Genomic DNA, 15,394 nt, shown 5'->3' on the forward strand with positions numbered 1-15,394 from the left:
GGACCCCTGGAGTGTGCCGAGCATAGACTTAGGTACCTAGGTACGCTCGAGTCAACTCAACATTGCGTGTTCACCTCCACCGATGCGGATTGTAACGGTCCCATGCAGGTCGGATGCACCATCTGTTCGGGGCCTCTGTACCTAAATACCTACGTGCGATTTCACATTGATACTCGTGCGGTCTGTTCATACCGGTAAGCAGTGCCGATATCCAAGCCCGCGAACCATTCCGTCGAGAAAGCTCCATGCTCTGGTAAAATGAAGAAGAACCAAATCTGTTTATCAGGATTCAACGCTAAACATAAAACAAGAAAGAAACAACAACCTCTACACCGCGGTCCATTCAATACGCTGGAGGAGCCACAGAATATGTCTCAAACGCCTTCTCCCGGATCTTCTGCAGCGCCACCCTCGCCTCCCGCAACTCCTCCTCCCTCCTCTTCAACTCAGCATCCAAGTCCCGCGCTCTCACCCCAGCCTCAGCAGCCATAACATCCAGCCGCGTCGACGCCTGCCGCACCTTGGCCGCCGACGTCTTTGATCTTATCATGAAACGCCAAATCCGTAAAAATATTATCAAAAAACACATCACTCAACAAATGGCCATGATCAATCTCTACCACCGGCAGCTCCCCGACCAGCGGCACTAAACCCCCTCGCCTGCACGACCTGCATCCGCGCCGCCATCATCTCGCCCTCCGCCCGCTGCAGCGCGTTCCGCTCCATCATATCCGCGATCGACCCCCCACTCCCCCACATATCATGCCGCGACGCCGTCAGCGCCTGCTCCATGGACTTGCTCGCGTTGGCCATCCCCCGCTGCGCCCCCGCCAGCAGCCGCACCGCCATCTGCTCGGCCTCGGCGCGTCCGCGGACATCCAGGTAGGCGCGCTGCGCGGCGGTGGCGCGCTGCTCATGCTCGTCTTCGCCCGGGAGGGAGGGGGTGGGCCCGCTGAAGATGGACTCGTAGAGCTGGTCGAGGGATTGTTGCGCGGTGGTGTGCCGGGTGACTTGGGCGGAGAGGTCGGTGGCGGCTTGGCGGGCGGCGGTGAGCTGGGATTTGATGTTGGTGTTGACTTGTTGTTCGCTTTGGAGGGCTTGGAGGGCTTGGAAGTATTCGGTTTCTTCCTTTTGGGCGCGGGCTTCGAACGCGGCGCGCTGGCCGGCGGCTTTGAAGAGGAAGCGGCGGAGGACCGAGTCGCGGTATTCTTTGTGGTCGCTGAACTCCCGCACGCGCTTGATGTCCATGATGGAGAGGCGCTTGTCGCTTTCGGCAGCTTCGGACTCGAGGTCTGTGATGAGCTGCTTTTGTTGTTCCAGTGCCGGCGCGGCATAGTCCGTTTCGGACAGCACGCGGAGGAGCTCGGTGTTCTTGGCGGCTGCTTGCGAGATGGTGGTCTCGAGGGAAGTCATGGTGGTGGATGGTGATGTTGTGTTGGGGAACTTGGGATTGGGTGGTACGCTGTGAACCTGTGACAACATCATAGTAAAGAGGAGAGGGGTTCAGGTGTGTGATGTCATGTGCGTGGCTCTTGGAAAGATGGGTAACTACCAATCTTTATAAATGGAATTTCATCTTGCTGCGCCCGCTTGGCGGTCATGGGCTCAACAGCACCAGACATCAAACAGTGTAACGGCGGTGTGTCAGAATACGGGATTCACTGGTCCAATCAGGCAATCAAGTATGGTTGTTGTCCGCGCTTGTTCCGCGTCCGTTTTATTGTTTTCGGTGTCTCCTCGTTCAGACTCCGACATGTGGGTCCCCTTGGGGTTTTTACCCGTCGAAATGAGAAGTGATGGTTAAGCTAAACATGCCCCGTTTTCTTCATATCCGAAGCCTCCACCCCGATATTCTGACACACCCCCTCAGCGTTGCCTTTCTGGCAAGGCTGCAGTTACTTTGAACGGGGTTCATGCTCGTCTGATCTGGCGGCTGGTGGCCTTCGTAAATGATCCTCCACCTCCACAATGCTCAGACAGTCTAGAAACCCTTGCCACTTCTCCCTCTGCAGCGCCTTCGTGAAGCCGTCGGCAATCATCTTGTCTGAAGGCGTGTACACGACTCTGATCCGACCGTTGTTGACTTCCTGGCGAATCCAGTGATTGTGGATATCCACGTGGCGCAGTTTGGTCTGAAGGGTGACTGTGTCTCGGTTCACCAGTCTAATCGTCTGGATGTTGTCGCATTGGATCGTGAGGTAGTTGTCTTCGAGAGCGACTGTCAGCTCTTTGAGAAGCCTGTCGATGAAGAGTGCTTCCTTGGCTGCTTGCGAAAGGGAAAGGAGTTCGGCCTCCGTGGTTGACGTGGTGACCGTATCTTGCTTGTTAGCCCTCCATGCGATCAGACCTCCAAATAGTTTCATGGCCAGTCCCTGGGAGCTCTTCCGGTCAAGCGAATTGTCAGCAAATGAGGCGTCACTGGCAATGTCAAGCGTGTCTGCTCCTCCAAGTTGAAGGGCGTAGTTTCGCGTCCTCTTGAGGTAAGTTAGGACCTGATCGGCAGCTTGGCAGTGCTGTGGCCCCGGGTTGTTGAGAAATCGAGCCAGTCTTGATGTTGCAAAAGAGATATCGGCCCTTGTCTGTACGGCGGCAAACAGGATCGATCCGATCGTTCTCTGGTACCAGTTCAGATCGGAGGCGGTAGTCACACCATCGTATGGTAGGAGTTCGTTTCGGCCCATTGGCACCTCGCTTTTCGCCGGTCCTCGAATCAGCTTGCTGATCTTGTCGATATACGCCGTCTGAGAGAGCCTGATCAAACGTTTTGTCCGGTCTCTGATCACTTCGATCCCGAGGAACCATTGAAGTCCCCCACCCCCTGAGAGTTCGTATCGCTGACCCAGCTTCGCGGCGAGAACCTTTTCTAGGAGTCTCTTTTCTTTGCGGAACGCGAAGACTATGTCATCGACGTAAAAGAACACAAGGATGCCGTCCTTCTTGAAACAGCAGGGCTCATGAGGGATCTGAACAAATCCCAGTTCGATCATGGTGGTTGTCAGTTCCTTTTGCCATAGGAGGGGTGATATTCTCAATCCATAGAGGGCCTTCTCGAGTTTCAGGATCGTATCGCCCTTTCGGTGACCTCGTGGCATCTCCATGTACACTTCGTACGGGAGCTTCGCGTTAACGAACGCGTTGACTGCGTCATATTGAGTCAGTTCTAGATCAAAGCGGGCAGCAATGCTCATCAGAGTTCTAAACGATCGGCCAGCCAGTGTCGCGGCATAGGTCTCTTCGCCTGCTGACCACCGCTGCTGGTCTCCTCTCACGACCAGACGAGCCTTGCACTTCACAAAGTAACCGTGCTTGTCCGTCTTGTAGACGTATACCCACATGCAACCAAGGATCTGTTTGCCTTGGGCCACAGTCCTGGGAACTTCTCTCCAGGACTGCATCTGGTCATGGCTCTTCAGGTGATCGAGTTCCGCTTGATGGAACAGTTCCTTTAGGGGTGATCCTGCACTCTCCCGTTCTTTGGGGGTACTGGCAGTTCTGATCTGTGAGTCCTTTGTAGAGCCTTCAGTCGCTCGAGGATCGTCCCTTTGTTTGCGTCCGTGTAACCGGATCGCATCGGTCTAAGCCGACGTCTGCGCGCTTGATACGCTTCTCCCCTCGCGGACTTCGGATCAGCGGTCTGCCTTCCAGCATTGTAGGCCTGCTCCCACGGGGTAGCCTGCTGGGTGTCATTGTAGGTTACTTCAACCTGACTGGCATTGTAGGCCGCTGCAACCTGCTTGACATTGTAGGGGGAAGTCGCCTGCCTCGGGCCTTCTTGCCTCGAGACATTGTAGGCTTCAACACCCTGCCAAGCATTGTAGGTTGACTCCTGGTCCTGGGGCTCGTCATATGACGTTTTCTCGTACATGGTGGTGAAGAACGCTGCTGGAGGGGACTGAGGCGGAGTAGGGAGAGGCTCGAATCGTGTAGAGGTGAGCTTCGACTCTGAGCTTGAGTCTTCCACTGGATCCAGAGGATCTCCCATGTCCATCACTTCCTCGTCTTCTCCTGATCGGCCTGTTGGCTCGTCCTCTAGGTCGGGTTCGGGTAATTCGGCAGTGTCCAAGGCCTTCTTCAGGTCCTCTTCGTTGAGGATCCGCAAGTCGTCTCGCAGTTGTTCCACGTTGCCGCTGAAGAACTCGTCTTCGTTGAAGATCACGTCCCTGGTGCTGATGACGCGATTGAGCGAGGGAACCCATACTCGATAGATGTTGGACGATTGATATCCGATCAAATATCCTACCCAAGCCTTGGGGTTGAATCTCCTGATTCGATCCTTCTTCTCTTGTGCTTTCGCCGTCATGGCGTATGCCTTGCATCCGTACGCTTTCAGATGCGTGCCTTCAGGCTTCCTTGCCTGGGCGAATCCTCCCGCGTGGGTTCCGATCTGTGTGTGGAATCGCTCGTATGGTGATTTCCAATGGTTGATCAGCGTCGGAGTGCGATTATGAAGATAGACTGCTGCTTTGACGATTTCTGGCCAAAGGAACTCTGGAAATTTTGCTGACTCTCGGATCGCTCTCGCCTTTTCTTTGATCACACCCCCTGAGCGCTCTGCGCCGCCGTTCTGTGCTTGAGTGTACGGTGCTGAGGGCTCGAAACGGATACCTTTCTCGGCTGCCCATGAAATGATCCCGTCATGTTTCATGACTTCGTTGTCGGTCTCGATGACCGCGGGGCGAATCCTGTACTGCGTGTCCAGGTAGATCCAGAGTCCGTCAAAGGCTTCCACAAGTGTCTTCCCCTTCCGATCGGTGAGGTAGAAATCCCAGACCAGTCCAGACCAGCGATCGGTGACCAGCATCAGGTGCTTGAATCCTTCGTATCCTTGGGTGTATTCGTGGAAATCGACGGCTAGTCTCTCGCCTACCCCTTGGGTAAATTGGCGTGGACGACGACTGATCTGTCGCTTGATCTTGCTCTTGGCGCATGCCTCGCACTGGACTGTGGTTGGCCCTCTGATCTTCACCCCCTGAGCTGTCCGCTGCAGTCGGGCTAAGGCCTCTGGTCCTGGATGCCCGTATCGGAGGTGCCATTTCTGGGCTTCTGCTGTGACTGATGGTCGTTTCCAGTTCGTCCAGCGTGCTGATCGGGTTGCAAAAGATGCATGGTTGGAAATGGCGTCGTTGTATTCGATGACGTACTGCCCGTGTAGGTCCCGGAGTCGACACACCACAGAGTTGTCTACTCTTCTCCTGAGGAGGGTTGGGTCATTTCGGTTGTCCCAGTAAAATCCCTGCCGTCTGATGAGACGCAAGGAGACCAAGTTGCACTGAATGCTAGGGATGAATGCCACGTCTCGAAGTCTCATGACCTTCCGCGTGGTCCCCAACTGGATGGTTACGTCTCCGTATCCCCTGACGGCTAATCGGGAGTCTCCTGCCACGATATAGTCGTCAGGAAGCGCTGGTCTTTTATTGAAGAACCTCTCCTCTTGGTTGAAGATGTGGATGGTAGTCCCTGAGTCCAGAATTGCCGATAGGAGCAAGGGATATGTGGATCTGGTTGAGAACGATGCCTTGATGGCTATGAACGATGCCTCCTCAATGGATCCCACTCTCCGGCCGGCGAGTCAATCCTCGATAACCGGTGTCCCTTCTTGTTTGGTGAGTCTTTCGGACGCTGATCGGCTGCTTCCCGATCTGGTTCCTGTCCTAGGGCGCTTGCCCCTCATGCCTTGAACAATCCTCTTGATGTTCACATCTTCTTCAATGCGAGCTTCAATCTCCTCTCTTTTCTCATCCGTTGGCTTAAACCAGGTTGGGGCTTGTTGGGACAGAAAGAAACACTCCTCGATCTTGTGTCCCGGGACGTCACAGAGCATGCACTTCGACGAAAACGATCGGTTGTCTCGCGTGCGTTTCTTGCCTGAACGGGTGCGTCCTCCCCGCCCTCTGGATGCGCCTTCTGCGTTTTGGTCGTTGGCCTCCTGATCCGCGTAGGTAGGTCCAAATGCACCTCTCCCAATCTTTTTGTGCATTGTTGTGGGCGCGACCAGGCCCATCTCGTTGCGAAAGTCCACCGCAAAGTCACGATACGTGAGCTTCCCTTCTTGGAAGTCTTGCCCTTTGGTTTGACGGTATGATATTCCCCACGCGATAGCCTCTGGAACGTTCTTGATGGATCGGAAAAAATCCCGCGACCACGAGAGGTAGTTGAGCGTCTCGGCGACTCCCTTGTCGTTGGCGACGGAAAATGCCGTTTCCCATTTGTCGATGAAGGTCTCATAGTCCTTGATTTTCGCTAATGGCTTGAGGGCTTCGTGGTAATCGTTGCTGGCTTTGTTGTATCCCCATTCGGTTGTGGCTCCCACCTCTTTCTTCAGGTTGATGTACCACTGGGAGATCGAGTCATCTGCTTTGCAGCAGGTCCGTCGATACTTCGGGTTGACGGTCTTGATGACGAACTCGCCGATTTCTGCCATGGCCTTCGCTTCTTGCACGTAGAGGGTTTCCAGACGGATGTAGGTTGCCATGTCTTCGTTGAATCGAGTGCGGCCGCCGTCGGTGAGATCCGCCACGGATATCGGTCGAGAGCCTGAAGCTACGGTGATTGTCGAGTCTGTCGCGGATTGCGCGCCTCGGGCCGCGTTCGCTCGGGTTGCGTAGCCCTGATCGGGTTCCGGGCATATCGGTTCTTTCCTCAGGGGCTTCGTTCCCTGGACTTGGTCCCAGACGCGTTGGAGCTTGACTTTGCTCAAGAAGTCTTGTTCCCAGACTTCCCAGTCGCCGGGGCCGTCTAGATAGACGAATCGAGACTGACTTTTTGTCTGATCGGTCGTCATGATGTCTTCCGGAGTTGTCGGTGAATCGATCGGGCTCTGGAGTGTCGAAAGCGCGGTATTGCTCTCAGAGGTAAGATAGCCGTATTCAGAGGAAGCTCAATTGGTATTGTAGAGCGGGATGAGACTCTTAATTGTCAGAATACGGGATTCACTGGTCCAATCAGGCAATCAAGTATGGTTGTTGTCCGCGCTTGTTCCGCGTCCGTTTTATTGTTTTCGGTGTCTCCTCGTTCAGACTCCGACATGTGGGTCCCCTTGGGGTTTTTACCCGTCGAAATGAGAAGTGATGGTTAAGCTAAACATGCCCCGTTTTCTTCATATCCGAAGCCTCCACCCCGATATTCTGACACGGTGGGGGCCAAACGTCTGGCAGGTGAGGCCTCCGCAGGTAATGGAGGCAATGCGGGTTCCACAGACTTAATCCTACCGGCAATCCTATCCGAACCACGGGCTCAGGTGTTGTTAGGCGAACTCACGGGCTTCCATACACAAACCGAGACACCACTGATGGTCTTCATCTTCGCCTTACCAAACCTAGCACCTAGTTACATGGCGGCCATTCGTGGCATCAATACCAAGGAACTGCTTGATACCCGGCTCCACGGCAAGGCGCAACTTCATGCAATTAAAAGACTTGACAAGAATGCCTTGTCACCTCGTTCCATTTTCGACCTAGCCGAAGTCGGGTGGTAATTGATCACGGATGGGTCAACTTTTTTGGAGAACAGGGTCGCGTGTGCATTTAATTGACGACGCGTGGTGAGCTGGCCCAGTAAAAAGCGTGCTCAGAATCGAAAAGATTAGACGGCTCTCCCAGACAATATAAGGAAGGAACTCGCAGCTGAATTCCAACGAGGACCACGGACCGGGTAGCCTAACGGTTACTAGCGGTGGCTCCTCGGCCCGTGCTGGCTAGTTCACCTTGACACGTACCCGGTCTTAAGGGAGGCTATAGGTTCGAATCATGATGCTAGTACGGAGATTTTCTTAGGGGGCGCCGGGACACTGGCGGAATCCTCCAAATGTAGAAACGAGCAGCTCCCATCGGCCCGACGGGGTATCACGGAGCTGCACCACGGAGTAAACCCGCCTCGAAGTGGGTTTCGTAACCGGCTACCTCCCTTCGACCGCGAATGGAGCTAGCCGGTGAGCTTTTGCCAAATTGGCCGAGGTTTACATACAGTGTCTGTTAGAGCGAGCCCTGATTACCTATGGGAGTAGCGATGTTACAGTGGGCTGGTCTGGAGTAACATGTTCGGGATCAGGGTTCTGCATCTATCCACTTCTACCCACGGCGACCCCAAAGTAGATAGAATAGATACATTAGTCAGCCGACCCGAGGTAGAGGTGATATAATAGGAAGCTATTCTATCAATGTAGATTCTATTTAGGTAGATTGCCAAGGCTTGGGCGGGTAAGGATGTTCCGATAACAGGACCCATGACTTCTAACATACTTCTACCTAGCCACGAGTCGGCCTCCTCATGCTATTTCACCTTCAGTTTGCCAGGATATTCCATCCTCAAGCGCCTCAATGCCTACATCTCGGAGGGCGATTCCATCATAGTCATCCATCAATCCGGCCTTCACCCACGATCTGATCGTTTGAACAACAGAGATCACGTCAGTTCCAAGGCGTGTCCGTCGTGGCGTGACCATGCAGCCAGCAGCTGAGAATGTTCTCTCACACTCAGCTGCCATAGGAGGGACGTTGAGCACGTCAAAGGCCATCTTTGCCAGTCGGGGATATTCGAAGCGGCGGTCCACCCAGTACTTAATCGGGTCGGCCTTGGGAGAAAGGTATCTCCCCTCGACTGAGAGAAGCCAACGATCCAGTTCATCGACCGCTTGTGTAGTTGATGGCCCGCTTCTGATTGTGCTGAGGTTGCGTTTGCGGTGTATGGCTCGCTCTTCCTCGTCGAGATCCGAGTGGTCCATATCTGGAGAGGCTGGAGATAACACACCCCATCGAGGATCAGGGTCAAGATCTCGATATTGTTGTTCCCAGAGACCACGTACCATCTTCTCGGCCTCAGCTGCCCACTCACGCCCTCTCTTCTTGGCGGCCATGGCCTCGATGCGTGAAAGGCCTTTTTCTGGCTGATCCTGAAGGGCGCCGGTGAGATACTGCAGACCAAATCCGGGGTGGAGGACGGTGGCGGCGTAGTAGATAGGCGATTCGGCGATCTTGGACCAGTATTGATCAAGTTTGTCCCAAGCAGCGTGGACACATCCTTGATAATAGCTCGGCGCTGGGCGACACTTTGCCTCAACCTTAGCATCCTCAAGCTTGTGAAGCAGCTGATCAAACGCTGAGAAGACCTCCCAAATGCCACTGAGTCGGGTCGTCCTGCCCCCCCGGCGAACTCGGAGCTGGTTATCCCGTTCCAACATCTTGAGACGTTTCTCAAAATGTTCCAGGATCGCGCAGAACCATTGAATCGCGCTCCAGTCATCCTTGGTCAGGATGTTATCGCCCACAAGACAAGCAGGTTTCTTGCCAAACACATGGAGCCCCGCGAGCGGGCGTCTCTGCCGCTGTGATTGAGATCGCCCGGTTGCAAACTGTGAGCTGGCCTCACCAACAAGCTCCTCAATAAACGGCTGCAGCTCGAGTGCCCGCTTCATCATGTCGAATTGTGAAAGCCACCGTGTCGCGTTGTCAACCACCACGTCAAGAGTCTTCGTACGGCCGGCCTCTTTCTGGAGGTTGCGTAGGAAGTCGGTTGCCAACTGGGACCGGTGTATCCAGAATACGAGGTTATGCAGGCGGCCAATTGGCCCAGATCTCCTCCAGCTATCAAAGTCGTCTTCGTCGATATCCTCTGGGAGTTGTGCTTCTTTGGGGTACAACAGGGCACGAGCGACCAGATTGAGAATGTGGCCGAAGCAACGAATTCGGATCTTCGGGGCGTCACGAGCTTCAAGTCCTTTAAGGGCCACGAGTTCTGCCAGTGCCGTATCGTTGTTGGAAGCGTTGTCAACTGTGAAGTAGCCGAGTTGAGTCGACGTAGTTGTGATACCAAACTGCTGGAGGACCTCTTCGACGTGCGCAGCCATATTGACACCGGTGTGATTCCCTTCCACATGAGGTAGATCGAGAAGGACCTTCCTCGGCTCAAAGTTCTCATCAAGAAACTGAGCGTTGATGGCCAAAAAGCCGTGACGGTTAAGAGAGGTCCATCCATCAAATGCAATGTGTACCTGCCCAGGACTCCGTGCCAATGCCTCCGTCACACGACTCTTGTACTTGTAAAAGTCGCTCAAGATCTGCTTCCTGACAGCCCGAGGGTCCGGCATCGCTTGTTGGGCCGCCACTTGAGGATTAGCGTAGTGGAAGGCAGCTTGAAGGGCTGGGCTGGTGGCTGCGGTGAAGGGCAAGTTCGTTTCAACAAGCCAGTTGACAATGAGCCGTCGGAACTTCATCTTGTCAAACCGAGCAATCTGATCTTGCTCAAAGGCTGCGTCGACTTTCCGTTTCTTTGTGAATGGATCGATCGAGGACTGGTGGTGGAGGGCCGGCCTCTTTCTGTACTTGTCGGCTTGGCTAGGGTCTTCTGAGAAGATCTTGTGTTGAACTGCAAGGTGCCTGTAGATGTTCTCGGAGTTCGACGCAAGGAGGGTATACGGGTTTCTCGGTGGTCTCTTCGCGCAGGAACAGGCCTTGCAGAGCCAACGGATGACCTTGGGGTTGTCTTCTTTCCTGCGAACTCTGAATCCGTATTCCCAGAACCAACCCCTTGTGATGCCCATCCTTGGCATGAGATGCACGCCACCATCACCGACTTTGTAGGTTTGAGGGACATCGTCCCACGTTTGAGGACGTTGTGAAGGCTCGGAGGGCAGGGTGGTACCGGTCTCGCTCAAGGGGGGGTCAATGGGATCGGAGAGCAGCGACTCGGAGAGGCTGGATGACCGCAGGCTGTCCTGCGACATGTCGCTCATGTTCGGTGGAGTGGGCTCAAGTGAGTCGAGAAAGAACTGGATGCGATCTCGCTTGTCTGCTGAGAGGAGGAAGAAGGAAGATGACATGTTGATGGGGGCAAAGAAAATTTTATATTGTAGATTTTAGCTGACGCTCACAGGCTTGCAAGAACGCGGTCAAACGCGTCTTCACGAAGCCCTGTCAATGTCCATGAGCGGTAGGATTCCTGAGAGATTGCTGTTACTGGAGACCGCGGTAGTACAAGTTGAAACCCACAATTAGCAGCTCGAAAACCGGCAGGAGGCGTACCATTAAGTCTCTTCATATCAGGACTGCAATTCAGGAGCTACTATCATGGAAAACCATCGCGCTCGACTCGACTGAATTTTGCAAACTGAATGAAGGCAAACCGACGCCGGTGACACGATTCGTTGCTGAGCAATAAATTGAAATGGTCTTGTTAGGATCGAAGGACCTCGACTTCAAAATTGTTAGTGACGGAGTTGCTTTGTAACGAAAGTTTGCTGTGTACCGATTACCCGCCTATCGCGGGGTAAACCTCCTGTCAGTCCTTCCAAGCAACCATTATCTAGAGACTAATCTTTTGGCAAGAACTCTCCGAGAAGTCGGGATACGGTGAAGCTAATAGTATCATTAAATTCAGCAAAATTTATATTAGCAGGATGTATAATATGATCTCCTCCGGGACGCGTTGAGTGATTCAGGTCAATTTAGACCAGTAGACGGACAAGTTTATATCAAGATTTTAGTTATTGTAGACCATTACATACATCATCTAGACAACTCACTCCCAAAAGTGGTTCGACCGAATTGAAACATACATCAATCATCTTAATGTCATCTAGAGAGTTGTGATTCGAATCCTGAGTAAACAATTCGACAGCCTACAATTACTATACACCGCGCCGCCTTCTCAACCGTTCTGGTGAAGGTGCCATAGTCCACCAAATGTTTTCCAGCTTCTCATCATCTAATGTTCCCACTGGCCCCAGCTCGCTCGAGCCCTTGACAAAGCGCGTGATTCTCGTTAATGGCATCCCCCCGGAGTCGAGGAGCGGCCAAAGTTCGCCGGCCATAGTTTCCGCCGCGACCTTGAACACGGGTTGAAACCACTCGTTCTCTTCATGGTCCTCCTCCAGTTCGCTATCCGCATATGCAGAGACAGCAAGTAAGAACGGAGCCGTGGGTCGCCAGAGCATCGACTCGAAAGTCGGCAGCTCATCATCGCGAAGAGACGTGACGGAGTCGACCGCCTCCTGCGAAGCGCAGAGAAACAGGCCATGTGACAACCCAGCCGGCAGCTCCTTTTCGAGCTCCTCATACCTCCTCCTCAACGCCGCCGCATCGGCCCCAGCCAACCGCGAATCCTCAACCCACCGAAGCTCAAAGTTTTCCTTTCCCTCCTCCCAGTCCTCCAACCCCTTTTCCTCCTCCCTGCTAAAAGCCACCCTCACAACCCCCTCCAACCTCCTCTTATACCCCTCCCACCCCTCCTCATCACCATACATCACCGTCCGAAACACCACTAACTCTCATTTTCCGCCCACGATGCCGCCACCCTCCACTCGCGCAACCAATTCGGCACAGACACGGGCCTTGCCGGTTCCGGCTTGCTGTCCTTTGCGCGCTTCTGCTCCTCGCGAAACAGGTGCATCGAGAGCGCGCTTACCCCGCTCTCGCCTAGCAAGTCGCGCAGGCCGGCTTGCATCTTTGCGAGCTCGCTTGCGGGCAGGGACGCGTGGTCTTCGGCTGTGGCGCGGCTGAGTTTATCGAAGTTCCAGCCGGAAGGCCAGTAGGAGCTGGATGCGTCCGAGTAGAGGGAGGTGGCGGGTGCGTTGTGGTTGGGGGGTTCTGAGGAGGGGTTGTTGGTGTTGGTATGGGCCATTTTGAGTCGTGGTGATGTGATGTTGGGAGGTTTGGGAAATCTGGTAGTTGGGTTTAAGGGGCGAGGAGAGGGAGAGAAGGAGGGGGTCTGATGTGGGAAGATTGATGGATGAGTCAGCTGCGTAGTATGGTCAGTTGTCGAAACAGCTTTCCTGCGTCCGAATAACCCTCAACTCTGCCTCTTGTAGCAAGAAAACCCTCAATTCCCTTGACAAAATCCAACTCTCTCCACGCCTGCTTGTAGGCTTGGTTTCCATGCCATCTTACATGTGAGTACAGATCACTATCAAGTTTTGCATAGGTATCCATGATTCACGTCATAACCCATATTAGTCGGTAGGTATTGACGTCTTCAATTATTCGGGAAAGTCACCTCTGAGTTGTCGCGATAGATACTAGGTACGCATACCTACATGAGCCTTTCTTTCGTATCTTCATACACGGGTCCATTTTTGTATCCTCTTTGCATACCCCTCATCTTACAACACTGGTACCTGAGCATCCACAAAAGAGCGGACGAACTAGCTGTTTCGGCTAAACAACGCTGTGCGCAGTCAATTTCCCCCTACCCGGGTCCGTTAATGCAGGCCATTTCTGTAACAGCCAAGATAGGACGGCACATGGCTGACTGCCGGCGTCGCATAAAAGTCAGACTGCCCCCCTGGGCAAGTCCATCGCGGAGATAGGATGGGATGCGGCAGCTCCCGCGCCATGGCCCGCCAATCTTGCCTTTCGCAATCGGGACCAACCCTCCTTTGGGAAGGTGTCCGCCAGGCATTCCTCGTGGGGGCCTTTGGAGGCCTGGGCTTGGTGCGTTGGGCTCTCGATCCATCCTCAGATGGAAGGTTACAGCAACCCAATTAGGGGCTCGCAACACCGTCTCACCTCCCGTACACGGAAGTTCAGATGCACGTCATGCACCAAGGTTGCTGTAGTTTGTTCGGTTTGCTCAGCGAGGGGGGCCGAGAAAACGCAAGAAAGAGCCCGCCAAGGGGAACCCAGCTGATCCATTCCTCGTTTCGGCGCCGATCAACGCGGTACTCAAATCCTACCAGAGCGGTGTATAAGATCTTCGTTTAAAGCCCAATGACCCTGACCCAACCAGCCGACGAGCAACCCAGGCCGAGACCCGAAATCCCCTCACCCGGCTCAACATGCGGTACTCTCTTCTTGTCTCAGGCGGGCTTCTCGCCCTCGCGTCGGCCGCGTCTGTCCCGTCGTCGGAGAAGAAGTCGTACGACGGATACAAGGTCGTTCGCCTGACGGTCGGTGAGCACGTCGCCAAGGTCCAAAACATCGTCGACAGACTCGGCCTCACAACATGGAAGGGAAAGCCCCGCGCCAACGCTGACGCCGACATTGTGGTTCCGCCCTCCCTGATCGGTGCTTTTGAGGCCGAGATTGCCGGCATGAAGGCGGTCACCATGCACGACGACTTGGGCGCATCAATCGCCGACGAAGCATCATTCAGTGTCTATGCCGGTATGTCGCCCGTTCCCTAGGAGATGGTTCCATGTCATTGAATGTTTGCTGACTCTCCTACCATGCATCAGCCGGGTCCGCCAATGCCACGTAGTTCAACTCGTACCACAAGTACAGCGAACACCTGCAGTTCTTGGATGATCTCCATTCCCAGTATCTGAACCAGTCACAGGTGGTCTCGGCTGGAAACTCGCTGAAGGGGAACGCCATTACCGGCATTCACTTCTGGGGCAAGGCCGGCAAAGGCAAGCCCGCCGTTGTGTTCCACGGCACCGTTCACGCGCGGGAGTGGATCTCTACCATGGTGAGCTACTACGGAAACAGGCCGGGGTTTTAGGCGTCTGGGCACCTTGACTAACCCAGGCTCAGGTCGTCGAATACCTGGCATTCAACTTGCTGACCACCTCCGACAATGCCGAAGTCGCAGGCTTCCTCGACAAATACGACTTTATTTTCTTCCCGGTAGTCAACCCTGACGGTAAGAGCGCAACTCACCTCTTAGTTATCCCTTCATTTCCACTGCGGATGGTTGCTGACAACGGCGCCATAGGCTTTATTTACACGCAGGAGTCGGACCGCATGTGGCGCAAGAACCGACAGACCACGTCCGGCAGCAGCTGCATCGGGCACGACATCAACCGCAACTGGCCGTACAAGTGGTCCACCAGCGGGGGTGCCTCCAGCAACCCCTGCGCCGAGGATTTCAAGGGCAAAGCCGAAGGAGATGCTCCCGAGACGGTCGTGTTGGCCGACTGGCTAAAGAAGACCCAGGCAGCACAGGGCGTCAAGCTCTTCATCGACTGGCACGCCTACTCGCAGCTGCTGATGACCCGTACGCACCCCTACCACCCCCCAACCAAGTCCAAACACCACCAACGTTTGACCACAAACCGAGTCCCAAACTAACACCCCCAAACAGCTTACGGCTACTCGTGCACCGCCCTGGCGCCCAAGAACGACGAGCTGCAGTCCCTGGCACGGGGCGCCGCGGCCGCCATCAAGGCCGTCAACGGCGTGAGCTTCACCACGGGGACCCATCTGCTCCACCATCTACAAGGGCGAGCGGGCAGCAGCGTCGACTATGTCAACGACGTCACGGGTGCCTGACTACGTCTTTTACCGTCGAGCTGCGCGACTACGGGCGCGAATGGGTTTGTGCTGGCCGCCTAAACCAGGATTCTGCCGAGTGGCAAGGAAGGCGTTATGCCTGGGGGTGAGGTATTCTTGTTTGCACGAATTATGAAATTGAGGGTGTGTTTTTGGGTTTCTTACGCGGGAGGTGCATGGTGGGCCGCGGGGGG

At 54.5% G+C, this 15,394-nt stretch overlaps 6 protein-coding genes across 6 annotated transcripts; 1 reads left to right on the forward strand and 5 right to left on the reverse strand.

The window, feature by feature from the left end:
- Positions 1–343: 343 nt before the first annotated feature.
- Positions 344–1,413, reverse strand: CHGG_02267 (uncharacterized protein; the record flags this gene model as incomplete). Its single annotated transcript, XM_001228782.1, has 2 exons — positions 344–542; positions 653–1,413. The coding sequence occupies 2 exons, from the start codon at positions 1,411–1,413 to the stop codon at positions 344–346; spliced, it is 960 nt and encodes a 319-aa protein (XP_001228783.1).
- A 482-nt stretch (positions 1,414–1,895) lies between these two features.
- Positions 1,896–5,308, reverse strand: CHGG_02268 (uncharacterized protein; the record flags this gene model as incomplete). The annotated part of the gene is made up of 2 exons (XM_001228783.1): positions 1,896–3,347; positions 3,485–5,308. The coding sequence occupies 2 exons, from the start codon at positions 5,306–5,308 to the stop codon at positions 1,896–1,898; spliced, it is 3,276 nt and encodes a 1,091-aa protein (XP_001228784.1).
- A 261-nt stretch (positions 5,309–5,569) lies between these two features.
- On the reverse strand, positions 5,570–6,781 carry CHGG_02269 (uncharacterized protein; the record flags this gene model as incomplete). The annotated part of the gene is made up of 1 exon (XM_001228784.1): positions 5,570–6,781. One exon carries the CDS (start codon positions 6,779–6,781, stop codon positions 5,570–5,572), a length of 1,212 nt encoding a protein of 403 aa, XP_001228785.1.
- Positions 6,782–8,367: 1,586 nt separating this feature from the next.
- On the reverse strand, positions 8,368–10,813 carry CHGG_02270 (uncharacterized protein; the record flags this gene model as incomplete). Its single annotated transcript, XM_001228785.1, has 2 exons — positions 8,368–8,378; positions 8,470–10,813. The coding sequence occupies 2 exons, from the start codon at positions 10,811–10,813 to the stop codon at positions 8,368–8,370; spliced, it is 2,355 nt and encodes a 784-aa protein (XP_001228786.1).
- Positions 10,814–11,620: 807 nt separating this feature from the next.
- CHGG_02271 (uncharacterized protein) lies at positions 11,621–12,612 on the reverse strand (the record flags this gene model as incomplete). Its single annotated transcript, XM_001228786.1, has 3 exons — positions 11,621–11,983; positions 12,051–12,094; positions 12,258–12,612. 3 exons carry the CDS (start codon positions 12,610–12,612, stop codon positions 11,621–11,623), a joined length of 762 nt encoding a protein of 253 aa, XP_001228787.1.
- Positions 12,613–13,765: 1,153 nt separating this feature from the next.
- Positions 13,766–15,200, forward strand: CHGG_02272 (uncharacterized protein; the record flags this gene model as incomplete). Its single annotated transcript, XM_001228787.1, has 5 exons — positions 13,766–14,097; positions 14,211–14,397; positions 14,457–14,571; positions 14,644–14,925; positions 15,013–15,200. The coding sequence occupies 5 exons, from the start codon at positions 13,766–13,768 to the stop codon at positions 15,198–15,200; spliced, it is 1,104 nt and encodes a 367-aa protein (XP_001228788.1).
- Positions 15,201–15,394: the final 194 nt, after the last annotated feature.

The sequence above is a fragment of the Chaetomium globosum genome, genomic scaffold (assembly GCF_000143365.1).
Source record: "Chaetomium globosum CBS 148.51 scaffold_2 genomic scaffold, whole genome shotgun sequence".
NCBI lineage: Eukaryota > Fungi > Ascomycota > Sordariomycetes > Sordariales > Chaetomiaceae > Chaetomium > Chaetomium globosum.